The following is a 25967-nucleotide window of genomic DNA, read 5'->3' as shown; positions in this document are numbered from 1 at the left end:
TTTTATACATTCTCTATTTTTTTAGAATTTCATTTTGAATATTATGTGGTAAGCAAGCAGAGATTTTGAATTATTCCTTTGAAGGTTTGCTGTTGTTGTTTTGATAATGTAGTTCTTTCATATGATGTTTCTGAAGTAGCTATCGTCATTATTTTGAGACAAGGAATATATTGTGCATACTGGTCTTAAACTCTTGGGCCTAAGCATGCTGTCTGCTTCAGCCTCCCACACAGCTGGCATCCAAGAGCAGCCCACTGTGCTTTGCTCTCTCAAAAAGTTTTGCAAAGACTTTATTTCTGTGTCACCATCCAGTCTCTCTGTTCTACTGTCCTAGTAGTCAAATGGTAGTTTTAAAGATTCATCAAATGTTGAAGCTAAGTATCATTTTTATTCATCACTCTCCTGGTTAAGTTCTGCTTAAATTCTAGAGAGTTGAGCAGTTGAACAGTTTGTTTTGAAGGTTTTGGTTCTTGGAGTTCTTTTCATCATTTTATGTGATGTCACTTGCATCAGTGGCTAACAACTCAGAGGGGATCTTGGGTATTTCAGTATCCTTCCTAGAGGGCAGGAGTGGGGAGCCAAGAGGAGAAGGAGCTTGGTAGGAAGAGGGAGAGAGAAAGAGTGAACTGGCTATGTCAGAATTCCAGAGAGGAACGAGAAAATACAAAGATCAAAACCTAGTTGGCATGAGCCACTGATACATGCCTTAGGGAAGTAAAAAGGAAGTGAGGGCAACTCTTGCTCAGGCCTGCTTCAGGGTGAACTCTTCTGATCAGAAGGGAAATCATGGACTTTTCTTGAAAAAAAATTCTTATAATATTTTTATAGCGGTGTCTCTCTCTTTAGAACTAGAGACTTAAGTCCACATAACTGGTTTTAAAATTTGAATAAAAATCCCCTTCTGACTGCTAGGTCCAGGCCTTTTCTATGATACTGCATCTTCTGTACAGGATGTGAACACTGCAGGGGTTAACTAGGGTTATCACTGTTTGTTTCCTAGCTTGTCTCTGTCCTTGCCTTTAAGAATTATGTTTGGGGGCTGCAGAGATGGCTCTATTGGGAAAGTGTGTGCTGTTTAGGCACGAACTAGAGTTTAGATCCTCAGTGCTCACGTGAGAGCCTGGTGTGGCTATGCATGCTTGTGGGAGGAAGAACACATGTCTGTCCAGAGACTGCATTTCCAATGAGAATAGTTACTGAGAGGCTGAACTGCTTTTTAAACAGAATTATCTCTTTGGTTCTAAGATTACTCTAGATTTTGTTTCAAAGGAGACTTTCCTGAATTGGATTAAAACTAATTTATAATATGGAATATGGAGTAAGCAGTGATTCAACATTATTTCCATTTTAGAGAATAATTCTATTAAGATAGCTTCTGGCACTGGGCAGATGGCACATCCATTTAATTTCAGAATTTGGAAGGCAGAGGCAGGAGGATCACTTCATGCTTGAGGTCAGCCTAGGCTACAGAGAGTTCTAGGTCAGCACTGGATACAGAGTCAAACAAAGACAAGGCCTCTTATGGACAAAATGTTGCATGGCACCCTATCCTACTGAGAAGGCTTTGACATTTTAAAAAGTTATTTTAACTTTTTCTAAAAATGTAATCTATTCACAAAAGTCTCAAGAGAAGAACACAGACAAAATTAGAGCAGTGCCATATGGTAAAACAACTGCAGGCACCAAGAACAGCCAAGAAACAGTTTCTGTACCTCAGTACCTAGGACTTTTGTCAGACTGACGTTAAAAGAAAGTGTTATTTTTAATGTACCCAATCATAAATTTAGGATAGGACTGTGGGGGCAGGGAAATAATATTCTCTGTCAGATTATTTGTAAATGACTGTTTCTTTATTTTGGATATCAGCTAGTTTCAAAGAGCTTTTTCATGGTAGAAACCACCAAAATATTGCATCGAGAAGTTACTACTGCAACTTCTCCTGAGAGAGAAGGTGACTTAGTCCTATTCAGTGGCAGTGTGTGGGTACCAGGCAGCATTCCCAAGGAAGCAAGAAGACCACCACACCACCCTTTAAAAAATACTCTAGTAAACTATACTAACCATAATTTGCATTGAAATGCTCATAGAAAGACAGGTTAAGAATGATGTGGATACATGAAAAGACACATGGAAAAAAAATCAAGGCTGTGGGTATAGAAGCACTTATTAAGTTTTTCCAACTCTTTGTATATCTGAAAAAATTTTAAACAAAATAATATACAGAGAAATCATTCTAACACAGGATTCAAGTAAGATGAGTTTTGGAAAGAAACTTTTTAAAGGGATATGAGAACTACTCTCTTGAGCTGTGGGAAAGCTCAGTGGATAAGGTGCTTGCCACCAAGGCTGATCAGAATTCAATCCCCAGGACCACATGGCAGAAGTAGAAAACTGACTCCCACAAATTGTGCTGACATTGATAGACACATGCTAGGGTACATGCACAAACCTACACGCATACACAGGCATACAGAAAATCGATCAATAAATGTAACCTTCCCACTTGAGACTCATTCAATGTGTGCATATTTTCAATGTAAATTATGCTTGTGGTAACACATGAACTATTTCTAGGATTATTCTCTTATAAGTTCATCACTAGTTATAATTATATATTTTAGGTTATGGAAAAAATCTCTCTTTTTTTTAAAGGCAAGGATAAACCTTAAAAAACAAAACAAAACAAAGGAAAACCAAATAAGCCCAAGATTTATTAAAGTTAACAAACTTTAAACTGTAAACAGAAACAGCCAAAGGGGAGAGGAGGCAGAATGGAAAGTTGGGACATGAGTGTTCTAAATGGCTTTTGNCTAAAGCATACTTATCTGTGGAAAATACCATAAGTCAGTTGAAACAAAGTCACTTACAGGCCTGGCAGAAGAAAGACTGTACATAATGTAGACAGGATCTGGTACAAATAAAANTACAACTGGGCTAGCTTGTATCCTTCCAGAAGGAACACAAAGTCTAACTTGGAAGTACCTCTGTTCCTCAGAGTAAAAGATCATTTCTGGCTCATTCTTAGATTTCTTTCCATGCATACAATTCTTTACACAAAGCAAGAGAGAAAACATCTATGTTTCAAACAAAACTTGAAAATATTACTAACACACACATACCCAGAAGGCTTATTTGCTTAGACAGTCTTTCTAGGTAGTTCAGGCCTGACATGGACCTTGCAATCCTCCTTCACCAGCCTCCCAAGTACAGGAATTGTGGGGCTGAGAATGCCAACATGCAGTTTAGCTATTCTCTTTGAAAAAACGTTCTTAAAACTTTATTATATGATGATGATGATGAGTGTGTGTATGAGTTTGTGTGTGTGCGTGCGCATGCGCCCACATACTCNTGTGCAGCATATGCTTGTGTGTGAGATTGTGGGTATGTATATTCAATGGCACACTGGTTCTGGTTTATTTATTCTTAAGAAATATTTAGGGCTGGGGAGAGATGGCTCAGCAGGTAATGACAGTTGTCACCAAATCTGATGATTTGAATTTGACCTCTAGGACCATTGTGGTGGAAGGAAATGACTCCAGCAGGTTTCCTCTGACTTTTGTGCACACACACACACACACACACATTCAGTACATGAACGAAAGCTAAAAAAAAAAAAGAAAAGAAAAGAAAAGGAGAGTGAAGTATTTAACCAAGGCAGGGGATCACTTGTCTACTGAGTTTCCATATGGGCTGATTAACTGACAAGAGTCAAGCCGTCCTCAGCAAAAGAATAATGGACAGGAAATAAATCTTTGACTATGTGAAATAATTTGAATGAGGTCCTATAAAAAAAGTGTAAAGACAATGTTTTGAAAAATGTTTATACTAGACAAATTCTGTTAATAAAATAGAAGCAGAAACAGCTTTTGGACAAACAGGAAAACCTAGGAGACTGGGTAAAATGGTAGACTCAGGACTGAGGTGCCTCAGTTTGGATCTGTCTCTGTTACTTGGCTTTCTCATCTTCATGTAAGGTAAACAGCACCACTGTGAAGAATAAGTGTAGTTGTTTAGGACAGTGTCTAAATGCAATCACTTCCCATATCATGAACTAAAACAGATATTTAGTGAATCCACTTAATCATCTCTCACCCACAGACATTTCATTAAAAAAACAAAACAAAAAGGATGTTGAGAACATACTGGCTCTTTTCAGGTTGCCTTCCCTTTGAGGTTTCTGTCTTATCTTTCTTCTTTCTTTGACTACCCAACTTTTTCAAAGAACCACTTAGCAATCTTCTTTCACAGTAATAACTCAGAAGCCTGGCTTCTACCCATATTACTGGGTTGAAATTATTTTGGTAATGTCACTGATAACTTTTTGTTAAATGATTATTTTCTATTTTTAAATTTATTTTAATTATTTTCATTTACATTTTAAATGCTATCCCCAAAGCCCCCTATACNCTCCCACTGCCCTGCTCCCCAACCCACCCACTCCCATTTCCTGGCCCTGGCATTCCCCTATACTGGGCCATATGATCTTTGCAATACCAAGGGCCTCTCCTCTCACTGATGGCCGACTAGGTCATCCTCTGCTACATATGCAACTAGAGACACAGCTCTGGGGGGAGTGGTACTGGTTAGTTCATATCGTTGTTCCTCCTATAGGGTTGCAGACCCCTTTAGCTCCTTCGGTACTTTCTCTATCTTCTATTTTTATGCTTCACATTGTTTATGATTTCACACTGTTATGATATCACATTGTTAAACCAATCCCTAACTCTTTACGGGGTGGGTTTTCCTTTATGACCACCCCTAAAATACTAGAATCCTTGGTTTATATGTTACTGCCCCCACATCTCAGTGGGATAGATTAAAGTCTGTCACAGCTTTTGAAGTGATGATGGTTCTCAGGCTTATATTTCTATTCTAGACCTCAATCCTAAACTCTTATGCAACATTTCCAACAACTCATGACCATTATCTGTGTAGCTGTGCCTGGTGGTATAGGCCTGTTGTTCCAGCTACTGTGGGAGGCTAAGCCAGGAGAATTACTACTTCAAGGCTTTCCTGGGCTGGTGAATTTAATGCTGGCTGACAACTTAATGAGACCCTACCTTATGATAAAAAGGGGTTCAGGGCTGTAGCTAGAGCTAGGTGGCTTGACTTGCACACAAGAGGCTCTAGGTTCAACATCCACTACCTGGGAAAAAAGTAAGTCATCTGCTTGGATAGTTAACAGGAATCACAAACTTAGAAAATTTCACTAAGATTATTTTACTTCCTTGAGAAGTGAGTTTCTTGATTACCATTCATTTACACAGGTAATAAAGTATCATTATGTATTCTATTTTCTAAGACAAAAACTTGTGACTTATCTAGGATTATTTTCCTGCTTCTCCAATAAGTAGTCACAGTGTTTTAAGTTCTTTAAAGAAAGGGAAAACAAAACAAAATAAAAATGAGAACGATTTATAACATATGTATATAACTATGCCAACTCAGTTGGAGTTTTGCATTTTTAGACTTTTGGCATTGAGAATGAGACATACTTGTTTTTAGATGTATCAAAACTAGTTATTCTAAGTACTTGAAATTTAAGAGTAACATTTCTAAGTTAACTTTTATTAATGAAATTTTATAATGAAATTTTGCAAATGAAATTTCCAGTTCTATAATTTTATTAGTATCTTGGGAAATTATTCCATAAAAATATTTCACATATAAATCTTAAATTATTCTAATGAATTCAAAAGTGTTGTGAACATTAGCCAAGTGAATTTATTGACATTATGGTCACTTCAATTGATTTTTTTTTTTTTATACTTTTGAGAAATCTTAATCTGAAAGTTAATTCTTTAAGTTTAATTCAGTTGAAAACATCTCTTATAAAAACTTTTTATGTATTAGCTCTTTGAGTTTTCTAATAGTAGGATTTAGTAATTTACCAAGTAAGACTGGTTTATATAAAAACCACACCTGTGTGTAAGCAGAGCAACTATACCTCAGTGATTAGTTAAAACAAACAGAACAAACCAAACCAAAGCAAACAAAAACCACAAGGATGCTAAGTGGGTGGAGGTACTTCCTGCCGAGCCTGACAGCCTGAGCTTGGTCCCCAGGACACACAGTCAAAGGAGAGAACAGACTCCTGTAAGCTGTCTCCTGATCTCAACATGCATGATACAGCACATTTACCCTGATAAAATAAATAAAATGTAATAAAAACTTAAAAAAAAATCATAGCCAGACTACTCAAATAAAGCAGTCTAGTATCAGATGATAAAAAATTCATCTTAAATTATGAATTTTCAAATTTTAAAGCACTTTGTAGAAGAGTTGGCTATGGGAAAAGAAAGACATCGTACAACTAGAACATATAGTTTGCTAACTAACAGTCACATGCTGGAATTTTTGTGAATGTAAGCTTCCTCTAGCTTTTGAATTTACTTAAGAAGGACATTTAATATTGCCTATAAAAATAATAAATAACAGAGATTAAAAATTCTGATGGAAATATTGCCTTGTAAATGTGCCAGTCAGCCAGGCAATGATCAGGATGACTAAGCAAGCTCAGGGCTGCATGACTCAGTGGGCGAACGCAATCATGACAAGCATCTTAGTCAGCTTCATAAAGAATTCATTGTTTCAGAAATGTGAGGGACTCATAATGCTGTGATGTACTCATTTCATTTTATGAAAATTAAACTTACTGCTTTGAAAGCAGGAACTTAAAGTCAACTTAACCGTTGCAGGGCCAGTTTTACAAAACTTGTGCCAATAACCAGATAGCCATTTTCACACCTGCCCTCTATCCTAGTGTTTACCAACGCAGCAAGTCACTAAACATAAAGTCTCTAAATGTCTGTATGGAATGAGATTTAGTATAGGATTAAGGAAACCACTGGATATTGAGAAATGAAGTTTTAATTAGCAACATGTAATCTCTTCAAGTAAAACAGTATGACTATAATTTAACAACAGGCAGGTTAGGGCCTTATCACTAATAATTATTTACTAACTCACTATAAGTAGCTATTACCTGAAATCTCTATGCGAACATTAATATTGTGTATTAACTCCTTGGTTCCCTTTTAATGTTCTATCTTACAATGTATTACTTCTACCTGCAAAAACCAATGACCATTTCTCTCAATAGTTTTTGTCTTTTCTATGGCATGAAAGACTTCACTGAGGCGAAGAGATGTTGTTTCAGTGTACTTTTAGCAGAGCCCCCTGACAATGACACAATGGTGATTAAATAAAAAAATAGAACTTTTTAAGTAATTATGACTCCTTCAGTTAAAAAATTTCACAAAGCTAATTCAAGTTACTATTCCTTAAAGTCTGCCTTTAAGGGCAGGCCAACAGTTACGTACACTGCACTAGAATACACCTTTTATGATTACATAAGAAGTAGTATGACTGGGCTGGTGAGATGGCTCAGTGGGTAAGAGCAACCGACTGCTCTTCCAAAGGTCCGGAGTTCAAATCCCAGCAACCACATGGTGGCTCACAACCATCCGTAACAAGATCTGACGCCCTCTTCTGGCGTGTCTGAAGACAGCAACAGTGTACTTACATATAATAAATAAATAAAACTTAAAAAAAAAAAAAGGAGTAGTATGACTACTGATGATAGCTAGGAACCTGCTACCTTGCTGCAAAGGGACTGGATGGTGTACTTATGTGACTTCCTTCTCTCTACTGTTGGGCAGAGTTTCTAGAAACATCAGTTTTAGGGAGAACAGTTGGTCAGAACAGCTGTATTGAAAAAGAAAAGGGCTTTTCACTAATGAAGGCAATGCTAAAATATGGTAACTTGATGATCCAAAACCCTAGCTCAGATATTACCCTAATAACTTTTGTGTCAGTAGTCAAAAGACAGCTACTATTATGATTCAACAATTCAATTATTGTTAAGGTAAATTTGAAATGAACTCTACTTATAAAGCATGCATGCACATAAACAACTTCTAACATTTAGAACCTCTCAAAATATTCCATTTGCATTTCTGTAAACAGACTATATAGTCCTTGAGACATAATACTTATTTTCAACTATAATAATATTTTTAAAATTGCTTACAGAAGTGTCTGGGGACCCTTGGGGGTTTCCAAGACATGTTTGGTGTCCTTAAAACTAAAGTTATTGTTATGACACTAAGAGGTTATTTCCCTCTCACCGTTAGTTTTTCACAATTAACTATGTAGTGGAATTTTCCACACCCTTTTAACATGTTAAAAAAAAGATCTTCTATTTTTAAGATGAATAAACACGTATTTTATTTTATGAGTATGAGTTGTTTTTTTTTTTTTCTTTCTTGCATGTATATATGTACACCATGTGTATTCCTGGTGCCTGCAAGAGGTCAGAAGAGGATGTTGGATACCCTGAGGGGAGTTATGGATAGTGGTGAGCTACCACATGGGTGCTGAGAAACAAACTTACTGCAAGAGCAGTAAGTGCCATATTTCCACGAATCATCTTTCCAGCCCTGAATAAACAGGTATTTAAATAATCTCTATTATTTAAAAAAACCTACCATTATATTTAAAAGCTGAAACTAGTACTTGATATATTAGTTTATAATATGGTAAATACCACCTCAAGTCATATAAATAAAACTTTTTTTTTTTTTGGATATTTTCTTTATTTACATTTCAAATGTTATCCCTTTCCCCAGTTACCCCCCCAACCCTTTATCCCATTTCTTTTCCCCCTGCTTCTATGAGGGTGTTCCCTCCCTCACTCACCCACCTACTCCTGCCTTCCTGCCCTTGTATCCCCCAACACTGGGGCATTGAGCCTTCACAGGACCAATGACCTCTTTTTTTCTCCCATTAATGCCCAACAAAGCCATTCTCTGCTACACACATGGGTGGAGCCATGGATCCCTCCGTGTGTACTCTTTGGTTGGTAGTTTAGTTCTTGGGAACTCTGGGGGAGGGGGAGGTGGTGGTCTGGCTGGTTGATATTGTTCTTCCTATGGGGTTTCAAACCCTTCAGCTCCTTTGGTCCTTTCCCTAACTCCATTAGGGACTCCATGCTCAGTCCAATGGCTGGCTATGAGCATCTACCTCTGTATTTGTCAGGCTCTGGCAGAGCCTCTCAGGAGATAGCTATATCAGGCTCCTGTCAGCATGCACTTCTTGGCATCCACAATAGTGTCTCCTATTGGTGACTGTATATGGTGGATCCCCAGGTGAGGAAGTCTCTGGATGGCCTTTCCTTTAGTCTCTGCTTCACTCTTTGTCTCTGTATTTGCTTCCATGAGTATTTTGCTACCCCTTCTAAGAAGGATTGAGGTACCCATACTTTGGTCTTCCTTCTTCTTGAGCTTCATGTGGTCTGTGAATTGTATCTTCAGTATTCTGAGCTTTTGGGCTAATATCCACTTATCAGTGAGTGCAAACTATGTGTGTTCTTTTGTGATTGAGTTACCTCATTCAGGATGATATTTTCTAGTTACATCCATTTGCCCAAGAATTTCACGAAGTCATTATTTTTAATAGCTGAGTAATATTCCATTGTGTAAATGTACCATACCACATTTTCTCTATCCATTCCTCTGTTGAAGGACATCTGGGTTCTTTCCAGCTTCTGGCTATTATAAATAAGGCTGCTATGAACATAGTGTAGAATGTGTCCTTGTTATATGCTGGAACATCTTTTGGGTATATGCCCAGCTTTTTAGAATCCTAAATAATGTAAGAGCATAGGCCTATGGGTATGCACAGTGAACATATTTCAGGCAGTTTTAATACTTGAAATAAGTTGGTCAATATATTTAGTTCCCACTGAATATACTATAGGTGCATATCAATACATGCATCTTTAAATACTCAGCATTATATAATATTAGAATTGTTGCTACAAAACCTATTTCTGGCTGGAGAGATAGCCCAGTGGCGAAGAGTATTTGCTGATCTCGAAGAGGACTAGACTTCGGTTCTGAGCACCCATGTAGAGCAGCTCATATCCGCCACTCACTTTAGCTTTAGGGGTTCTGAAACCTTTTGTTGGTCTTAGTGGGCACCTGCATACATGTACACACACACACACACACACACACACACACACACACACACAAACAAAACAAAACCCTATTACATGGAAATGTAGCTTAGTGGCATGTGTGAAAAGCTCTAGGTTCAGTTTTCAGAACAGTCAGACCAAAACAAACAAAACAAAATCTATTTCATAAAACTTAAGTAATACTTTAAAATATGAGCACACACAGTGTGTGTGTGTGTGTGTGTGTGTGTGTGTGTGTGTGTGTGTGTGTCTCAATGAGCAATTGGAGGTAAGAGTGAGTTCTCTTCATCCACCTGTGGGTCCCCAGGATTAAAATCAGGTCTCCAGACCTGGCGTAAGTACCTTTATCTGCTGAGCCAGCTCACTGACCTCTAGAAATACATAATACTGAAACCATCTTCAATCATTCTATATTTTTTGGGGGGGGGGCACAAGATAATTTTACTTCAACTATAATTAGGAAAAATATTTCAAACGGAAATCTGACTGTAATTTGTATGTTTGAAGATGATGGATGTCAAGAAAACAATCTGATTATGAACCTAAAGGAACATGGAAAGTTTTAGATATAGTAATACTAAGTTATAAAGAATTGCTAAGATGGTCTATAGTCTGTCCAAGTTAAGTTAGCTTTCTTTTCTTATCAATGTTCTTTATTTCATATCATAAGTCATTCAATTTCTTTGTAGACAGTAATCAAGATTACATGTTACTTTTTGAGCTTGATTATTTTCCAGAGTATGCTAATTTTGGAGTAATGAATTAAAGTATGCTAATTTTAGAAGACCAAACTACTAAGTAAACACCTGTCTCTTCTGGATCAAAACACTCATATGAAAAGCTCTTCTCTGACTGACTGCTCAGTGTAAGCCTCTTGAGAAACACAGACAACCTGAAGAGACTGAAACACTAATCACATCTTCACAAATGGGAGATGTCCAGTTTGAGTACTAATGTAAATTTTTTGAAGGAGTATTAAATTAGTGTATCATTAGAAACAGTATTTTTGAGGTTTTGTAAAAAAATAGGTATACTTTGGAAAAAAATCTATGGATGTACTTTCATTATCTGACTCCTCAGGCTAAAGCTAAATAATAAAAAAAAAAACTTTGTTATTATCAAGATGTAACTGATATCTCTGTGTAAATATCAACACCACCAGAATTGATATGCTCTTGTGTCATCAAAATCTTATTACATCTTTACATACCAGAAGCATGTAAGTAATATCAAACAGCAGTGGGACTCAATATTAAAGAGGCTCTAAATTAACAGAACTGAACCTGTCATTTTTTCTATGTAGAATAATGCCTATAGTTAGACATTGAGAAAACAAAACACTCTTATGTCTCACAGTAATGAAATACAAAGTCATGTCAATGTAGCAGACCTGCAAACAAATCTGATGGTCTAGACAGGTCAGTAGTTGTATTCAATTTTATTTAATATTCCTGTGTATTGTGGTCCTGAACCAATAATTATTTAGTCTTCTCATCAAATCTGTTTAAGCTTTGGGTATGAAAAGTCTAAAATAGTGCTTGACACAATTCCATTGTCTTTCTGATGAGCTGTTCCCTACACTTATTTATGAATTTAGCATGTGTGTGCATGTGTGGAGGTCAGCTCTCCTTCTACCACGTGGGAATCAATCTCAGGTTGTCAGGTTTCATAGCAAGTGCCCTTCATCTGCTCAATCATTTCACCTTGCTGGCCCATAATTCCATTTTCTAGAAGGGAAGTAAAAAACTAAATATACTAAGCAACTAGTATATGATAAACTACAGAAATGATAAAAAGCCAGGCGTGGTGGCGCACGCCTTTAATCCCAGCACTCGGGAGGCAGAGGCAGGTGGATTTCTGAGTTCGAGGCCAGCCTGGTCTACAGAGTGAGTTCCAGGACAGCCAGGGCTACACAGAGATACCCTGTCTCAAATAAACAAAAAAAAAAACCCCAAACAAACAAATAAAAAACAAATAACAACAACAACAAAACAGAAATGATAAATAGTATGGAGAAAGATTAGGAACCAAACTAAAAGATTACTGACTATTGTTAATGTGACTATGGTAACATATAGTGATACAATCAATCATTTATGTTTCCATTTGTTTGGCTATTATTGAAAAGCTGAGAGGAAAATGGTTTCCAGAATGGGCAGCAGGCATGGGTAAGTTCTTTCCTGTGTGAGTAATGCATGGCTTAGGGAAGGACAAAGGATAAAAGAGGCAAGCAAAAACAATATGAAAATAAGCTATAAAATAAAAAACATGGCTACAGATTTCTAGGTATCAGAGGAATGCTATGTGTTTGTGTTAAAAGCTATCAGAGAAGGTTCATTTGAGCAAAGAGGCACAGAGAGCAACAATCTCCTCAATGAGATTATTTTCATAATAAAATGAAAGAAAAGACTATGCTCCTCTTATTGGAGCCACAGAGAAGATAGTCTCCTGTAATGGTTGATCTTCATGATATCAACTTGAAGGATTCGGAACACCTTTGTGGAATGTCCATGAAAATATTTCCAGAAAGACTTAACTGAGGAGAGAAGACCCACCCTGAATGTGGACAACACCATCCTATGGGTTGGGGTCCTGGACTGATTACAAAGCAGAGTATGAGTTTGAGCACTGGCATTCATGCCTCTTCTTCCTGACCATGGATGCAGTGTGTTCCTGCTTCCACTCCTTCCTTGCTAGGATGAACTACACCCTCCCACTATGAGCTACAACAGCTCTTCCATCCTTAAGATGCTATGTATTCTGCCACAAGAGGGAGGAAAGTAAGTGAGTGCATAAGTGAGTGAAAGGATGTTGGTTAGCTGTTGTCAGCACTGTCTGAAATACCACGAAAATAAATATGTTATATGTTACTAGAAACAATCAGTAAATTAAAAATGAGAGAAATTCTAGTAAAATACAGATCAGTATACCTCCAATATGGTCAGGGCTGACGTTGGTCAACAGTTACCCCTGGCTTTTCCTCCACTAGTACTTGCTCTTTTCCATTTGGTTTCTTTCAAAATTACATGTTTCTATAAGAACAATCTATTTGTGGACCTATCTAGTTACATATTAAAGTAGATCATCCCACTCCTTAAAAGTAAGATCAAGCTTGGGGATAGTAGAAAAAGAACTTAAAAAAATTTTTTTTTGTCCATTTCCCCTTGTCCTGCCACCCTTCAGCCCTGGTATTCTGACCTCTGAGATCCTGCTGTGTGCGAGCGCCGCTCAGGCTCTGTCTTGGCATTCTAAGGGATGTCCTCAAAGGAGTGTGTCTCTGCTCATCCAGGTAAGCAAGATCCTCCAAGTGGGCAGAGCTGGTGGCTAAGGACAGAAAGAATTGAGTTACCATGTGCAAGTTTAGAAAACTTTTTTTTTTTTTTATTTAGTTGCTGTCTGGCATACCTTTGAATCAAAGCTTACATGAGCAGAAACCTCCTCCCCAAACAATATATGATTCATTTATTCTGTCTTTACAAAACCAAATATTTTTAAAAAATTAAAACTTCATTCCACCCGATTCTTTCAGATAGAAGAACATCACATATCTGAGGTTCTAAACATTAACAGCAAAACATATTTCCTATTGAAATAGATGAGCAGAAACAAACTAGAAAAGTCTGAAATTATCATTAAGTTGTAGATAACAGTATAAACAATTTAACATTTTAAAACAAGTGTCCAGTCTAATATAAAATACTCTTTTGCTTTTAAATGTCTGACTTATGAAAATTACACCTGGGGATCCATCCCATATACAGTTACCAAACCTAGACACTATTGCAGATGCCAACAAGTGCTTGCTGACAGGAGCCTGATATACCTGTCTCCTGAGAGGCTCTGTCAGTGTCTGATAAATACAGAAGTGGATGCTCACAGTCATAGGGTCCCCAGTGGAGGAGCTAGAGAAAGGATCGAAGGAGCTGAAGGGGTTTGCAGCCTCATAGAGGAACAACAATATGAACCAACCACTACCCCCAGAGCTCCCAGGGAATAAACCACCAACTAAAGAATACACATGGAAGGACCCATCACTCCAGCCACATATGTAGCAGAGGATGGCCTTGTCAGATATCAATGAGAGGAGAGGCCCTCGGTCCTGTGAAGGTTCAATGTCCCAGTGTAGTGGAATGCCAGGACAGGGAAGCAGGAGTGGGTAGGTTGGTGAGCGGGGGGTGGGGGAGGAAATAACATAGGGGGTTTTTGGAGGGGAAATGAGGAAAGGGGATAACATTTGAAATGTAAATAAATAAAATATCTAATTAAAAAATTACAATAGAAGAAATAAAAGGGAAATTTCTTGATGTGCTAAAAGAAACAGATGGACTTCTAAAAATTAAAAGGGAAATAAAAACATTGTTTATATGGATGGTTCAACTTGAAAGAAATATCTGAGTATTGGTTTTATTCCACAAAATACAGTTACCAACTTATCATTGAAGACTGGCATAAATATGGCAAAAGAAAAGAAAGCCCAAGGTTTACCTTTTCATGACTGTGGAGCCTCATATGTTTTACCACAAAATTCCTACACAGTACTTTTCATGTGAGAAATTCTATTACATGTGAGATTTACAGAAGATGATGTGCTATAGTTAGTTTCTTGTCAGCTTGGCAGAAGCTAGATTACTTTGGGAAGAGAAACCTCAATTGAGAAAATTCCCTCATCAGATTGCCTAGAGTCAAACCTGTATTTTCTTGATTAATAATTGATATGGGAGGACCCAGCCCATTGTGTGTGTGGGTGCAACCCCTAGGCAGGTGGCCCTGGGTGGTGCATAAGAAAATAAACTGAGCAAGCCACGATGAACAAAGCAAGCAGTTTTCTTCCATGGTTCCTGCTCTGACTTCGCTTAGTAACGGAGTGTGTGACCTGAGGGTTGTAAGAGGAAACACAACCCCTCCTTCTCAAGCTTCTTTTGGTCACGTGCAATGGAAATCCCACTAAGGCAGAGGACATGGCTGTTTGCCTAGAAAGCTTTACACGCCACTTTTGCTACAGTATTCTATATCGCCTTATTATAAATGAACAAAAGAAGAAGCAAAAAAGGGGTAGAGAAAACAGCCTAGAATTCTTCCAGCTTAGGGAAACAAGTCCATGGACAGAAAGTATCGTAGAACACAAGTAAGTTGTTTACGGTGACTGAACTTTGGAAATAGTATTTACTAATCTGCTCATTAATTTAATCACTCAGTTAATATAATAAAAAAGGCAGCAAAAATATCAACACTGTTTCCTAATAATACTTTTGCCATGCTTTTTTTTTTCTTTGAGATAAAGTCTCATTATGTAGCCTTGGCTACCCTGAAGTTGTAGACAACATGATCTCATATATAAAAAACTTTGAGTAGTGTTTTTATGCATTGGTAGCAAATATTCTAAATAAAAAAGGAATTAAAAATCAATCCCATTTGTCATAGTTTCAAAAACAACAAATAAAATATCTAAGAATAAATTTTATAACTAAAGAAGTAAAGGAGCTCTACAAGAAAAGCTATAAAAGAACTAAAAATGAAAGTGACCAAAAGGAGCCCAAAATTGGAATGACATCCTGTGCTCATACACTATAAGACCTGATATTGTTAAAAATGTCCATGCCATTAAAAGTAATCTATAGATCCAGTGAACCTCTTTCAAAATTCCTCACAAAACACATTATATTACCTGACTTCAAAATACCCTATAAAGCTGCAGTAATCAATACTACATGCTTTGGAATACAGTATTGATGTGGATACATCAGTCAAAGGAACAGAATGAAGACTGAAAAAACCCACACTTTACAACCAACTCATTTTTAGCACAAGTGCCAAGAATACACAGCAGGGAGAGGAAGCTTCTGCAGCAAGCGGTGCTGCGAAGCGGGATGTGCTCCAGCAGAGAAAATACTCAGCGTTCACCACAAGTCAGGGTTCCCAACTATGCAATCAGTTTAAAACAACCCTGAACATCACAAGACTGGAGAAGTTTCTGGATAAACTGGAAAGCACAAGGAGACAAATAGACTGCATCAAACTCTTCCTGCCGCCGGGAGGGTCTACATTTCCAAGTAACCTTCTGAGAAAACCTCTTGTCATAGTGTGTCAGTCTCTCCTCTCCCTTTGTCAAAATGTACTTTGATTACACTTTCTCTGCTTTACTGACTGATCTCCTAGTCAGATCACGAGCCCAGGCTGGCCTCCCTTTACTTAATGACTGAGGATGGCTTTGAACTCCTGATCTTTTTGCCTCCCACTCTCAAGTACTGGAATTTATAGGCATGTGTCTCCACATTAGCTTATGTAATAAGTTGTTTAGAGCAAGTGGTAACATCTGATTTATTTTTGATCATTCTATCTCTTCAGACAATGAGCTAAGTGTCATGAACATAATGCTCAGTGTACCTCTGACTTATTATCCTTACATTTAGCTATCTGCTGACTATCCTCAACCTCATCCCCATTTTGCCTTGATACTTAATAGACACTACTGAAGGACTGTGCTTGGCCTGGTGATGAACAGGAGCTCTTCTTTCAGATAACACTGATGCTGTTTTTACTGTTTTAAAGAATTGAATACCATCTACCATACTATGGAAATTACTTATTATGTTTTTTTCCAATTAGAATGTAAGCGTCATGGTGAGAGAATCTTTGTGTTGCTAACTGAATAATAAATGCTTTGAACAGTACCTGACACATACTTCATCCTCAATAAACACCCACATGATGACTGCATATTATACATTTTATATCTGTATCTTTATCTTGAGTTTCAGGTATATAAACAATCAATAAGCAAATCAACATTGTTCTCATGGGGAAACTTTGAAGATAATCATAGCAATAATACCATCATCCTCTATAAGGACCAATGAGAGCCCCACAGGGGCAAATATATTCCCATGGCATATGTCACTTACTTTGCAATTGTACTGGCAAATACTTTTGAGAGAAAGATTTATGTCAAGATAATTTAGTATTATGTTTAATAAACACTATTATGTTTAATTCAAATATATGAGATAATTACATAAATTCATAAATTCAAATGAAATGAAACAAAAAACCAAATCTGTAATGAAATTTTTTTTATCATTAATGCTCCTTATTTTCTTTTTCTTTTTTTATTAAATTATTTTATTTATTTATATTCCAAAAGTTGCTACATTCCAAAAGACCTTCCAGGTCTCCGCCCCCACCTCTGAGAGGGTACTCCCCCTACCTGCCCACCTCACCACCACAAGCATTCCCTCCTTCCTGGCGCATCAAGTTTTCACAGGACTAAGTGCATACTCTCTCTCTCTCTGAGGCCATACAAGGCAGTCCTCCACTATACATGTGCCCAGGGCCAGGAACCAGCCCATGAATGCCCCTTGGTTTTTGGCTTAGTCCCTGGGAGCTCTGAGGGGTCCCTGTTAGTTGACACTGTTGTTCTTCCAATGGGGTTGCAATTCTCTTCAGCTTCTTCAGTCCTTCCTCTAACTCTTCCAAATTTTTAAGTAAAAGGAAAAAACTCTAAAGTCAATAAAGCCTGCCATTAAAAAGTGTGTTTTCATTAGAGGAAGAGGGACTAGGAAAATGAGAAAAAACATGTTAAAATATATATTTTATTAGATTGAAATAGCTGAAGACTATATACTCATAAAGCATTTGACAAATAAAAGCATTTAAAAAAAAAAGTGAATATAGTTGTAGTGGCTATTCCTGGTTGTCAACTTGACTATATTTGAAATGAACTACAATCCAGAATTGGAAGGCTCACCAGTGAACCTAATTTGGAAGCTGGGAGATAGAAGTTTCTGATCTGGATCTTGGTATGGAGATCTTGATACACAGTGGTGATTGAATCCAGAAGATTAAGACAGGGAGATCTCCGAGTCCAAGGTCATCTGGGATTAAAGGTGTGGTGCCACACACCTTTAATCAGGGCTACACCTTCTGCTGGGGACCATATAAGGACATTGGAAGAAGGGAGTCGGGCTCTCGCTCTTTCGCCTTCTTGCGGTATGGGACTCAGCAACTGCTAGATCCTTGGACTTCCATTCACAGCTACTACTGAACCATTGCTGGGATTTGGACTGCAGACTGTAAGTCATCAATAAATTCCTTTACTATATAGAGACTATCTGCAAGTTCTGTGACTCTAGAGAACCCTGACTAATACAATAGTTTAAATATATCACATCTGGGCAGAGAAAAAAACGCAGCAAACATTTGGTAGAAAGCATTTCAGAAACAACCTGACTTTAGAAGCCCGTTTAGTTATTTATTTTTATATCAGTTGCTACTAATGGAAACAGCTTATAGTAATACAGCCAACACTCTTGCTGTGCCTCAACAGGGAGGATGGAAGGGCACTTCTGTTTCCTACTCTTGGGCAGAAACTCACCTTTCCTATATTTATACAAATAAAGTCATTATTCTGACTGCTAAGAATCCCCTTTTGACTTTCTATAAAATATGCATTATAGTTTCTAATTAGATTAATTTACACCTCCTTAGATTCCCAATCTGCATTTACCTGCTTAAGTCTTTCCTTAGAAAATTGTGCTGCTCCAAGTACTAACAAGTGGATAGAGATAAATTATATTTTTAAAGGAGTGTGTATATTTTTCAACAGAACCCTATTTCCCACACAAAGCACTGACAACAGCTGCTGCAAACACTTCCTGCTTCCCACATACCTCCAAACCATTGCCAATCTCATTTCAAGATACCAAAGATGACCATAGACAGCTGGCTGATAATTCCAGCTGTGCAACCACAAATCCACAAGTCTATTTCCTTCTAACACACAAGCTTAAAAACAAACATACAATAGCAATTAAATTATCCATGCCATAAAACTCAGAGTTTAAAATTTTCATTGTTTAGAATTTTAATTTAAAGGTCTATTTAGAGGAATGACTTCAGCTATAGACCATTACAGTTACCCTCTGTCTTTTTTTTTTTTTTTTTTTAATGGTTTTAGAGCTTTATTGTAGAAAGGTAGGGGAAAAAAAAGAGAAGGTAGAAAGAAAGAGAGTGGCCAGCCATGGCCATGTGGAGATAGGGGGGAAGGGAGAGAGAGAAGGAGGGCTAGAGATGAGAGTAAGAAAGGTGAGAGCTTAAAGAGCCAGTTACCCTCAGTCTTAAGCCGTCTAAGCTACATTCTGAGTTCATCAAGCTGAAACTGTTTATGCTTCTAGTAAACAGTACTATCCTTGGATGAAGATATCTTTGCTTATAATTGGCACATTTATCCTCTTATTTTAACTTAGCCATTATGTTTCTAAAATTATATAGCTAAATCTATTTAACTGATATATTTATATTAATAATGCAGTTGATAAAAGACAGATGATCATTTAGGAACTTCATAATTCTATGTATGTTAGGAGTAGGAATAAAAAGATTAGAAAAATTAAAATTTTCCCCCATTACACAACTGCATATGTGCTGACTCTGCTGTCCCTCCACATACGTGTTAAAAACCTCAAACAGGGTCTTGGTCTCACAAAATAATTCTGTTTTTCATTTACTTTGAAGTTTCTTTGCTTTTTAAGACAAGGTCTTCTGTGGCACAGGCTGGCCTTAAATTCACTAGGTGACTGAAGAGATGGCCTTGGTCATTGTTTCCACTGCCAAGCACTGGGACTAAAGCCATCATGGGAGCCTAGGCAAAAGAAGGTAATTCTCTTCCCAAAGGAGGCAGAAATAGATACCATAGCAAGACTCACGTTAGACATTATTTCGGCAGGATTTTAAAAGGTATACAAATGGTGTGTCTCCCAGTCTGGTTGCAAACTGATCACTAAGCTGCATTAGTTATTTAATTGCTCCATATTAGTCATACTAAGTTTAAAAAAGAAGAGAAGTTTGAACGTTGGATTAAAACAAAAGCCTTTTATTAAGAGCATTCAAGCCTCCTATATCCAACTCCTGGGGCTCCATGGTTAAGACAATTTAATAAGCACATGGGGAACAAGAGAAGAAAATAAAGGAGGAACAAATACTGCATGTTTTCTCTTGTATGCAGACTCTTGATTAAAAACTACTTTATATGAAAGCAGAAAAGAAACCATTTCTGGAGCTCACAAGTCACAGTTGTGAGTGGGGACATGGGAGGTGATGAGGACAAGCAAGAGCAAAGCACAACCACATGAGAACACAGTGTAACCTGTTCTTTGGATGCAAACTAAAAATTTTGGTAAAACAAAAAATAATACGTGATTGCTTTCCTATTTCATACTTGAAAACTTCAGGTACTTTTTTTTTTCTTTTTTTCTTTTCGGTTTTATGAAACAAAGTTTCTCTGTGTAGCCCTGGCTGTCCAGAACTGGCTCTGTAGACCAGGTTAGTCTGGAACTCAGACATACACCTGTGCTTCCCAAGTGCTGGAATTAAAAGCGTGTATTACAACACTTGGCATCTCAGTTACTCTCGATATCAAAGAGATTCACCTTCTTCAGTTTGGAGAACCATTTATCTATACATATTACATATTATACAACAACATGTATGTATATAGACAGAGTTAAAATGTAAAGATGGGATTCTACTGGGATAAGAAAACTAACTTAAAATAGGATTAGTTATATTGCCATTTAAACTATCAGATTTTTGTGGTTTTATCAGATTCTTATATATTCTATACAGCAGAGTAATTCCCTATGAAAGTAACTTTGTTTCCTTATATTTTGGAAACATTTTAAATTTCTAGTCCATGAACTTTTGAAAATAAAACTCATTCCTTTCACAGCTTACTTTCCTGTCTCTGTGGGAACAGACTAAAACCATGGTTTCCAGATACAGTGGAAAAAACAATGGAAAAACAATATACTGTCTGACTTCTGATTTGATCTTTAGGTAACAGTAAACCTGTTTGTAATATGTCCAACACTGATTGTAAGAATTTCCTGATTTATCTTATTTATTTGTATCTTGTTCACCAGGCATACATACCATTCCAGCAGTCTCAGATCATATTCTTCATGTCAACCTATCTGATCTCTAATGGTGCATTAATGTTTTCCTTTTTCTCTAATTGTTTCTACTTAATTATTGAGTGATTTATTATGTGTATGCACATGTGTGGTCAGAGAATAACCTGTGGCAGTTTTTTTCTCCTTTTACCAAGTGAGTCCTATGGATCTAACGAGGCAAGCGTAATGCCCGTACCAGCTGAGCCATCTCATCTGGCCTTCATTTCCCTTTAAGATGTCTGATCAGTACTCCCTCAGAAGCTAATGAGCTCTACTATCTAGAAAGATTAATGTTACAAATGACACAGCTGTGACCTCCTGGCATAATGATTAAGGATAATATACTTTTATTTTTGTTTTAATAGGGGGAGAAGGAGAAGGGAGGGAGAACACAAAGTACATAGAGGAAAAATATTCTCCAACACTAAGTAAAAACAAACTCAAATGACATAGAGAAACTAGTGTTATAATATGTAATATAAACAGTTAAAATGATGAAAAAATATCAGCAAGACCATTGTCCACTAAAAATTTTGATAGACTTCGATAAAATTCTAACTTTTGTGCTTTAAATATATCAATGAAGAATGAAGAGAGATGCTGCAAAGTGGGAAAAGTATTTGCAAACACACTTGTGATACAAGTTTTAGTCAGAAAAAATTCTTTTAAAATTCACTAAGAAGATAGGCAACTCAATCAAAAGCTGTACTAAATATCAGAGTAAAATTTCAATAGTGAAAATGAGTAGGAACTAGTTTAATATGTTCAGTATTATTAAGCACTAGCATAGTATGAAGTAAAGCCACAATCAAAAATCACCTCATACTCATTAATTAAAGTCATAAAGGTAAAACAAATGACACTTGTGGAAGGGAAGGGCTGAGAGAAACAGAAACCACAGCACTTGCTAGTTAGGAATATAAAATGGCACAGCCACTTTGTATACTTTATAAAATACTGTGGCAGGTGCTTAAAAAGTTAAATATAAACTCTAACATATGAATGGCTAGTACACTCCTAAGAGAAATGAAAACATATGTCTACAGACTGATATATTCATGGCCAAAGCAGCACCATTAGCTACAGAAATAAACTGACTGTCCATCAACCAGTAAGCAAGACTTTTCATGAAGCTCTTATTTTTCACAGGTCTTCTGAGTGTAATTACTAGGTTTTAGGTAATCTACATTAAACTTTAATAGTACCAGTGTATGACATACCCCATCACTGACATACAATGATTTTAGTTCTGTCACAGCCTCATCAATGTCATTCCTTCTAATTGTGTGGCTATGATTTTTAAGTGGTATTTCATGATTATGGACAGTGAAGGATCTCATAATTCTCCCTACTTAGTGAGCCTGGATGGTGGAAGTAGATACAAAACTTCAGGGTCAGAAATGCAAATTTATCACTCAGGACAAAAGGAGTAACCAGAAGACAAACATGGTTCAAATTCCCTGAATACCAACATGAAGGACAACATGAAGACGGCTGGGTAATATATGTAATCCTTTACATACAAGGATCAACATATGTAGAGGGCCCTAAGAGAAAAAAATTTGCTGTCACTATATAAAAGTGAAAAATCTAGATGGTCCATTCCTTCACCATCATACCTGATAACAGATGTTGATCATTCCCCAGAGATCAGAACCAAAGAGCAGGCAGGAAAGGGAAATGCGTGGCAAGAAGTCAGCACTAACAAAGAACCACTTGATTTTTGGTTTACAATAGGACCTTGTATATCCACCTCATGATGGTCTGGAACTTACTATGTAGCTGACACTGGCCTTCAATTCCTGACCCTTTGTCTTCACCTCTAGAATGCTAGGACTATAAGTGGGTACTATCATACTTGGCTGCATAACAAATAATTATCCCTGGGAAGTAAGTCTAATGACAATAAATATTCTATTATCCCATATTAGGGAATATATCTGTCCAGGAATTCATTTGGAGAGTCAGAAAGGAAAATATAACTTTTATTTTGTAGTATGGGCAAAGTGATAACAAGGATATAGCTTGAAAATGTCAGCATGGCTATTCTGTAAAACTCCTGTTTTAATAATTAAATAGCAAAATAGCTGTATTAAAAACATCCCTGACATCACTCCCGTGTAGCTGCTGAGGAAAAGTGACTCAGTGTTTCAGTTACTTCTCCTTCTGTATTATTCTTCTATGACTGATTTTGCTGGTAGCATCTGAGCTGGGAAATAAAGACCTACCCGCCCGGTCTTCTATACCACAACAGCAAGTTTTGTGAGAATACTGAACTGGGAGAAAGAAGCTGGGTTTCTTGCCTGTTCATTTGTTATAACTTCAAACAATGGATGACTTCTGATATACAAACTGCACCAACATATGCTCCAATTAAATAATGGTTATTAAAACCCAAGTTCTAAAAAGCTAAAACCTCAAACTAAATTCATTTTTCATTGGAATACTAGGTATTGAACTCAGTATCTTATGTATGCTATTTAAATGCTACACCACTAAGTTACATCTCTAGCCCTTAAAATTTTTACAAATGAGACTAACTAGTTTATATACTTTATTGGCCATCTCTCTGATTTCATATGTGTTTCAGTATATCATGGGAAGTGAATTAGGAAGCACTTGATGAAGAAGATGAACTTTCTCTTAGGTTACACAAAAGAATGACTTGTCTTATTTTTATTTGTTATATTTTCAGTAAAACAGTCTTAAACAACAAAAACAAAGCCCAACTTACCTGCTACAGAATTTGGCCGAGGCATGAGATACAACGGAATAGACTGTACTGATTGTGATAAAACTGTTTCCAGACTCCGCTCCGGGATCTTGTTCAGACTGTATGTGGAGGCAGCCATGTTTTCATCCACTCGGTACAGACAGGAGTCCATGCTGGATTTTTGAGACTGCCATGGTTTTAGGTTTCCACCAGATCCTAATTCTTTACTGCCTTCTCCAACATATTTTGTTCGCTCCATGTTTTCAGAATAATTTGTTAATGTTGCTAAAAAAAAAAAAGAACAAAACAAGTGTTTTTAAAAAAAAGTCAAAAGAAAAATTAATCTGTTTGTGATTAAAAGTTTATAAGTACGTGAAAATACAACTAATACTATCTTCCAAAATTACTACAGCCATTTACCTCTACTAGTTTAAATAACTGGAACTATCAGCAATCTTAACTTACATTCATTTTAACACTTTATTTAAATGAAACAAGCAAATTCATATACCAGTACCAATAGACATAGAACAAGTCTTAACAAAGAAAAAATTTTAGAAATTTTTAAACGATACTTAATATTTTTATGGACTGTCAGAGAGCACCAACAGGCCCCACAAAACCCTCTCTACTCTTCTCATCTCTTTCTTTCCCCTAGCTATTCTTTGACTCATGTTTACACACACACACACCACCAACAAAACATGATCAAGATGAACAGTAACTAAGTAGAAATTAACGCAGTAGAAAACCCTTGCTTAAAAAAGGAGGCAGCAGAGGCCTTTCCTGTACAATTCCTCTCAGTTCTAATCCTTTGCATCACTTGTAAGTGGCTTACTAAAGAATAATGATTTTAATTAAACCCAAACCTGAAAGGTCTTCTAGAATTCATCTAATCTTCCTAATAATTATCCATGAATAGAAACATTTTCATAACTCCAGAAATGAAGAGATAAACAACAGTAAAGTCTAAATTATTGAATTTTTAGAAATAACTATAAAAGAATAATAAATATCATCCCAGGAGAGGTTTATACTTAGTTCATGCTCTCTTCCTATAATTTGAATGTTTCTATTGCCAAAGAAAAGAAATAAACTTAAAAGGTTATTTCTATAATCCTATTTAATGATGTTTTCTTTCTTTAAATTTAAGTGGAGCTCTAGATTTTATAGTACAAAGGAAGATGCATTACAAAATAAAATTAAACTTTTCTTTAAGGAAAAAAAATGAGAGTTTTTTTCATCATAAAAAGGAAAAGGATCTGGAAAAAGGAATTTAACCGGACAAGGAAAAGACGTAAGAGACTCAGTTCAGAACTGATGGAGGAGTGAGAGGTATGGCAGGCCACCTGGGATGTCATGGGCGGATGATTACAAATTCACAGCTACCTTGGGCTACTCAACACAAACTGAAACAAAACCAGAGAAGAGGCAGCCCCCTTCGGAGAAATCAAATTAGAAATATCACTGAACATTTTTGGGAACCTGTAAACTTTGGAAAGCAAATTCCCATATTTAGTACCTTTTATTTCCTGCATAGTAATCAGTTGTAAAAACTATAAGAAATGGACAACTTAAGATCCCCAGGGACAGGTAGCTAACAAAATAAAGCAAGGAAAATGGTGCGCCTGCATTTTGGACAGTCTTTGTAAACAAGGATAAACCAAGGTGAGCAGAAAACCAAGGATAAAGCAGGTAGTGGCAACTGTGAGAAAGGAACCAGCTGTGTCAAAAGATGAACATGAGGAACAACTCAGGGACTAAGATAACTCAGGAGCCTAAGAGGTAAGGAAATAACACCCAGAAGAGCTCAGATGTGTAGTGAGTAAAACTAGATAAGCTTTAATAATACCAGTAATCACAATAAATTCATATTTTGTACTTTGTAACTTGTATTTCTTTTGGGTGTGTTAATGAGGATTAAACCCAAGCATATGTTCTATCATCAAATTACACCCAGTCCTAGTTATAACTTTTAAATTGTGTAAATGTCCATTCCATCTGGTTATCTAAGCAGGGCTGGTGTCACTATCCTTCACTGTGCACATGAAGACATGATGCCTGGGAAAATTTGGCATCTAGCCCACTGTTACTAAAAAGCAAGAACCTTTCAGGTAGCCATTTGGAGTCTTAACCACTTACTAATAATGTAGCAATTCTTTTGTTGATAGTGCCTTGATTCCTGTACTAAATTGTATATTTCTAGAAGGTAACTACTGTACTTTAGAGTTTTCTTTTCTTTTCTTTTCTTTTCTTTTCTTTTCTTTTCTTTTCTTTTCTTTTCTTTTCTTTTCTTTTCTTTCTTTCTTTCTTTCTTTCTTTCTTT

At 36.7% G+C, this 25967-nt stretch overlaps 1 protein-coding gene across 6 annotated transcripts in view; it reads right to left on the bottom strand.

Moving 5' to 3' along the window:
- Positions 1 to 25967, bottom strand: part of Tanc2 (tetratricopeptide repeat, ankyrin repeat and coiled-coil containing 2) — a 309788-nt gene that overhangs the window by 98670 nt on the left and 185151 nt on the right. For all 6 annotated transcript variants that reach the window (XM_021213586.1, XM_021213585.2, XM_029545901.1 and 3 more), the window contains 2 exons: positions 23663 to 23926; positions 13181 to 13306 (listed from right to left, as the gene is read on the bottom strand). In XM_021213586.1, the coding sequence (XP_021069245.1) occupies positions 13181 to 13306; positions 23663 to 23926 (390 nt within the window). The remainder of the gene's footprint in view (positions 1 to 13180; positions 13307 to 23662; positions 23927 to 25967) is intronic.

This window comes from Mus pahari, chromosome 14 (genome assembly GCF_900095145.1).
Source record: "Mus pahari chromosome 14, PAHARI_EIJ_v1.1, whole genome shotgun sequence".
NCBI lineage: Eukaryota > Metazoa > Chordata > Mammalia > Rodentia > Muridae > Mus > Mus pahari.
The sequence above is the reverse complement of the archived record's forward strand: the minus strand, read 5'-3'. Positions and strand labels throughout refer to the sequence as shown.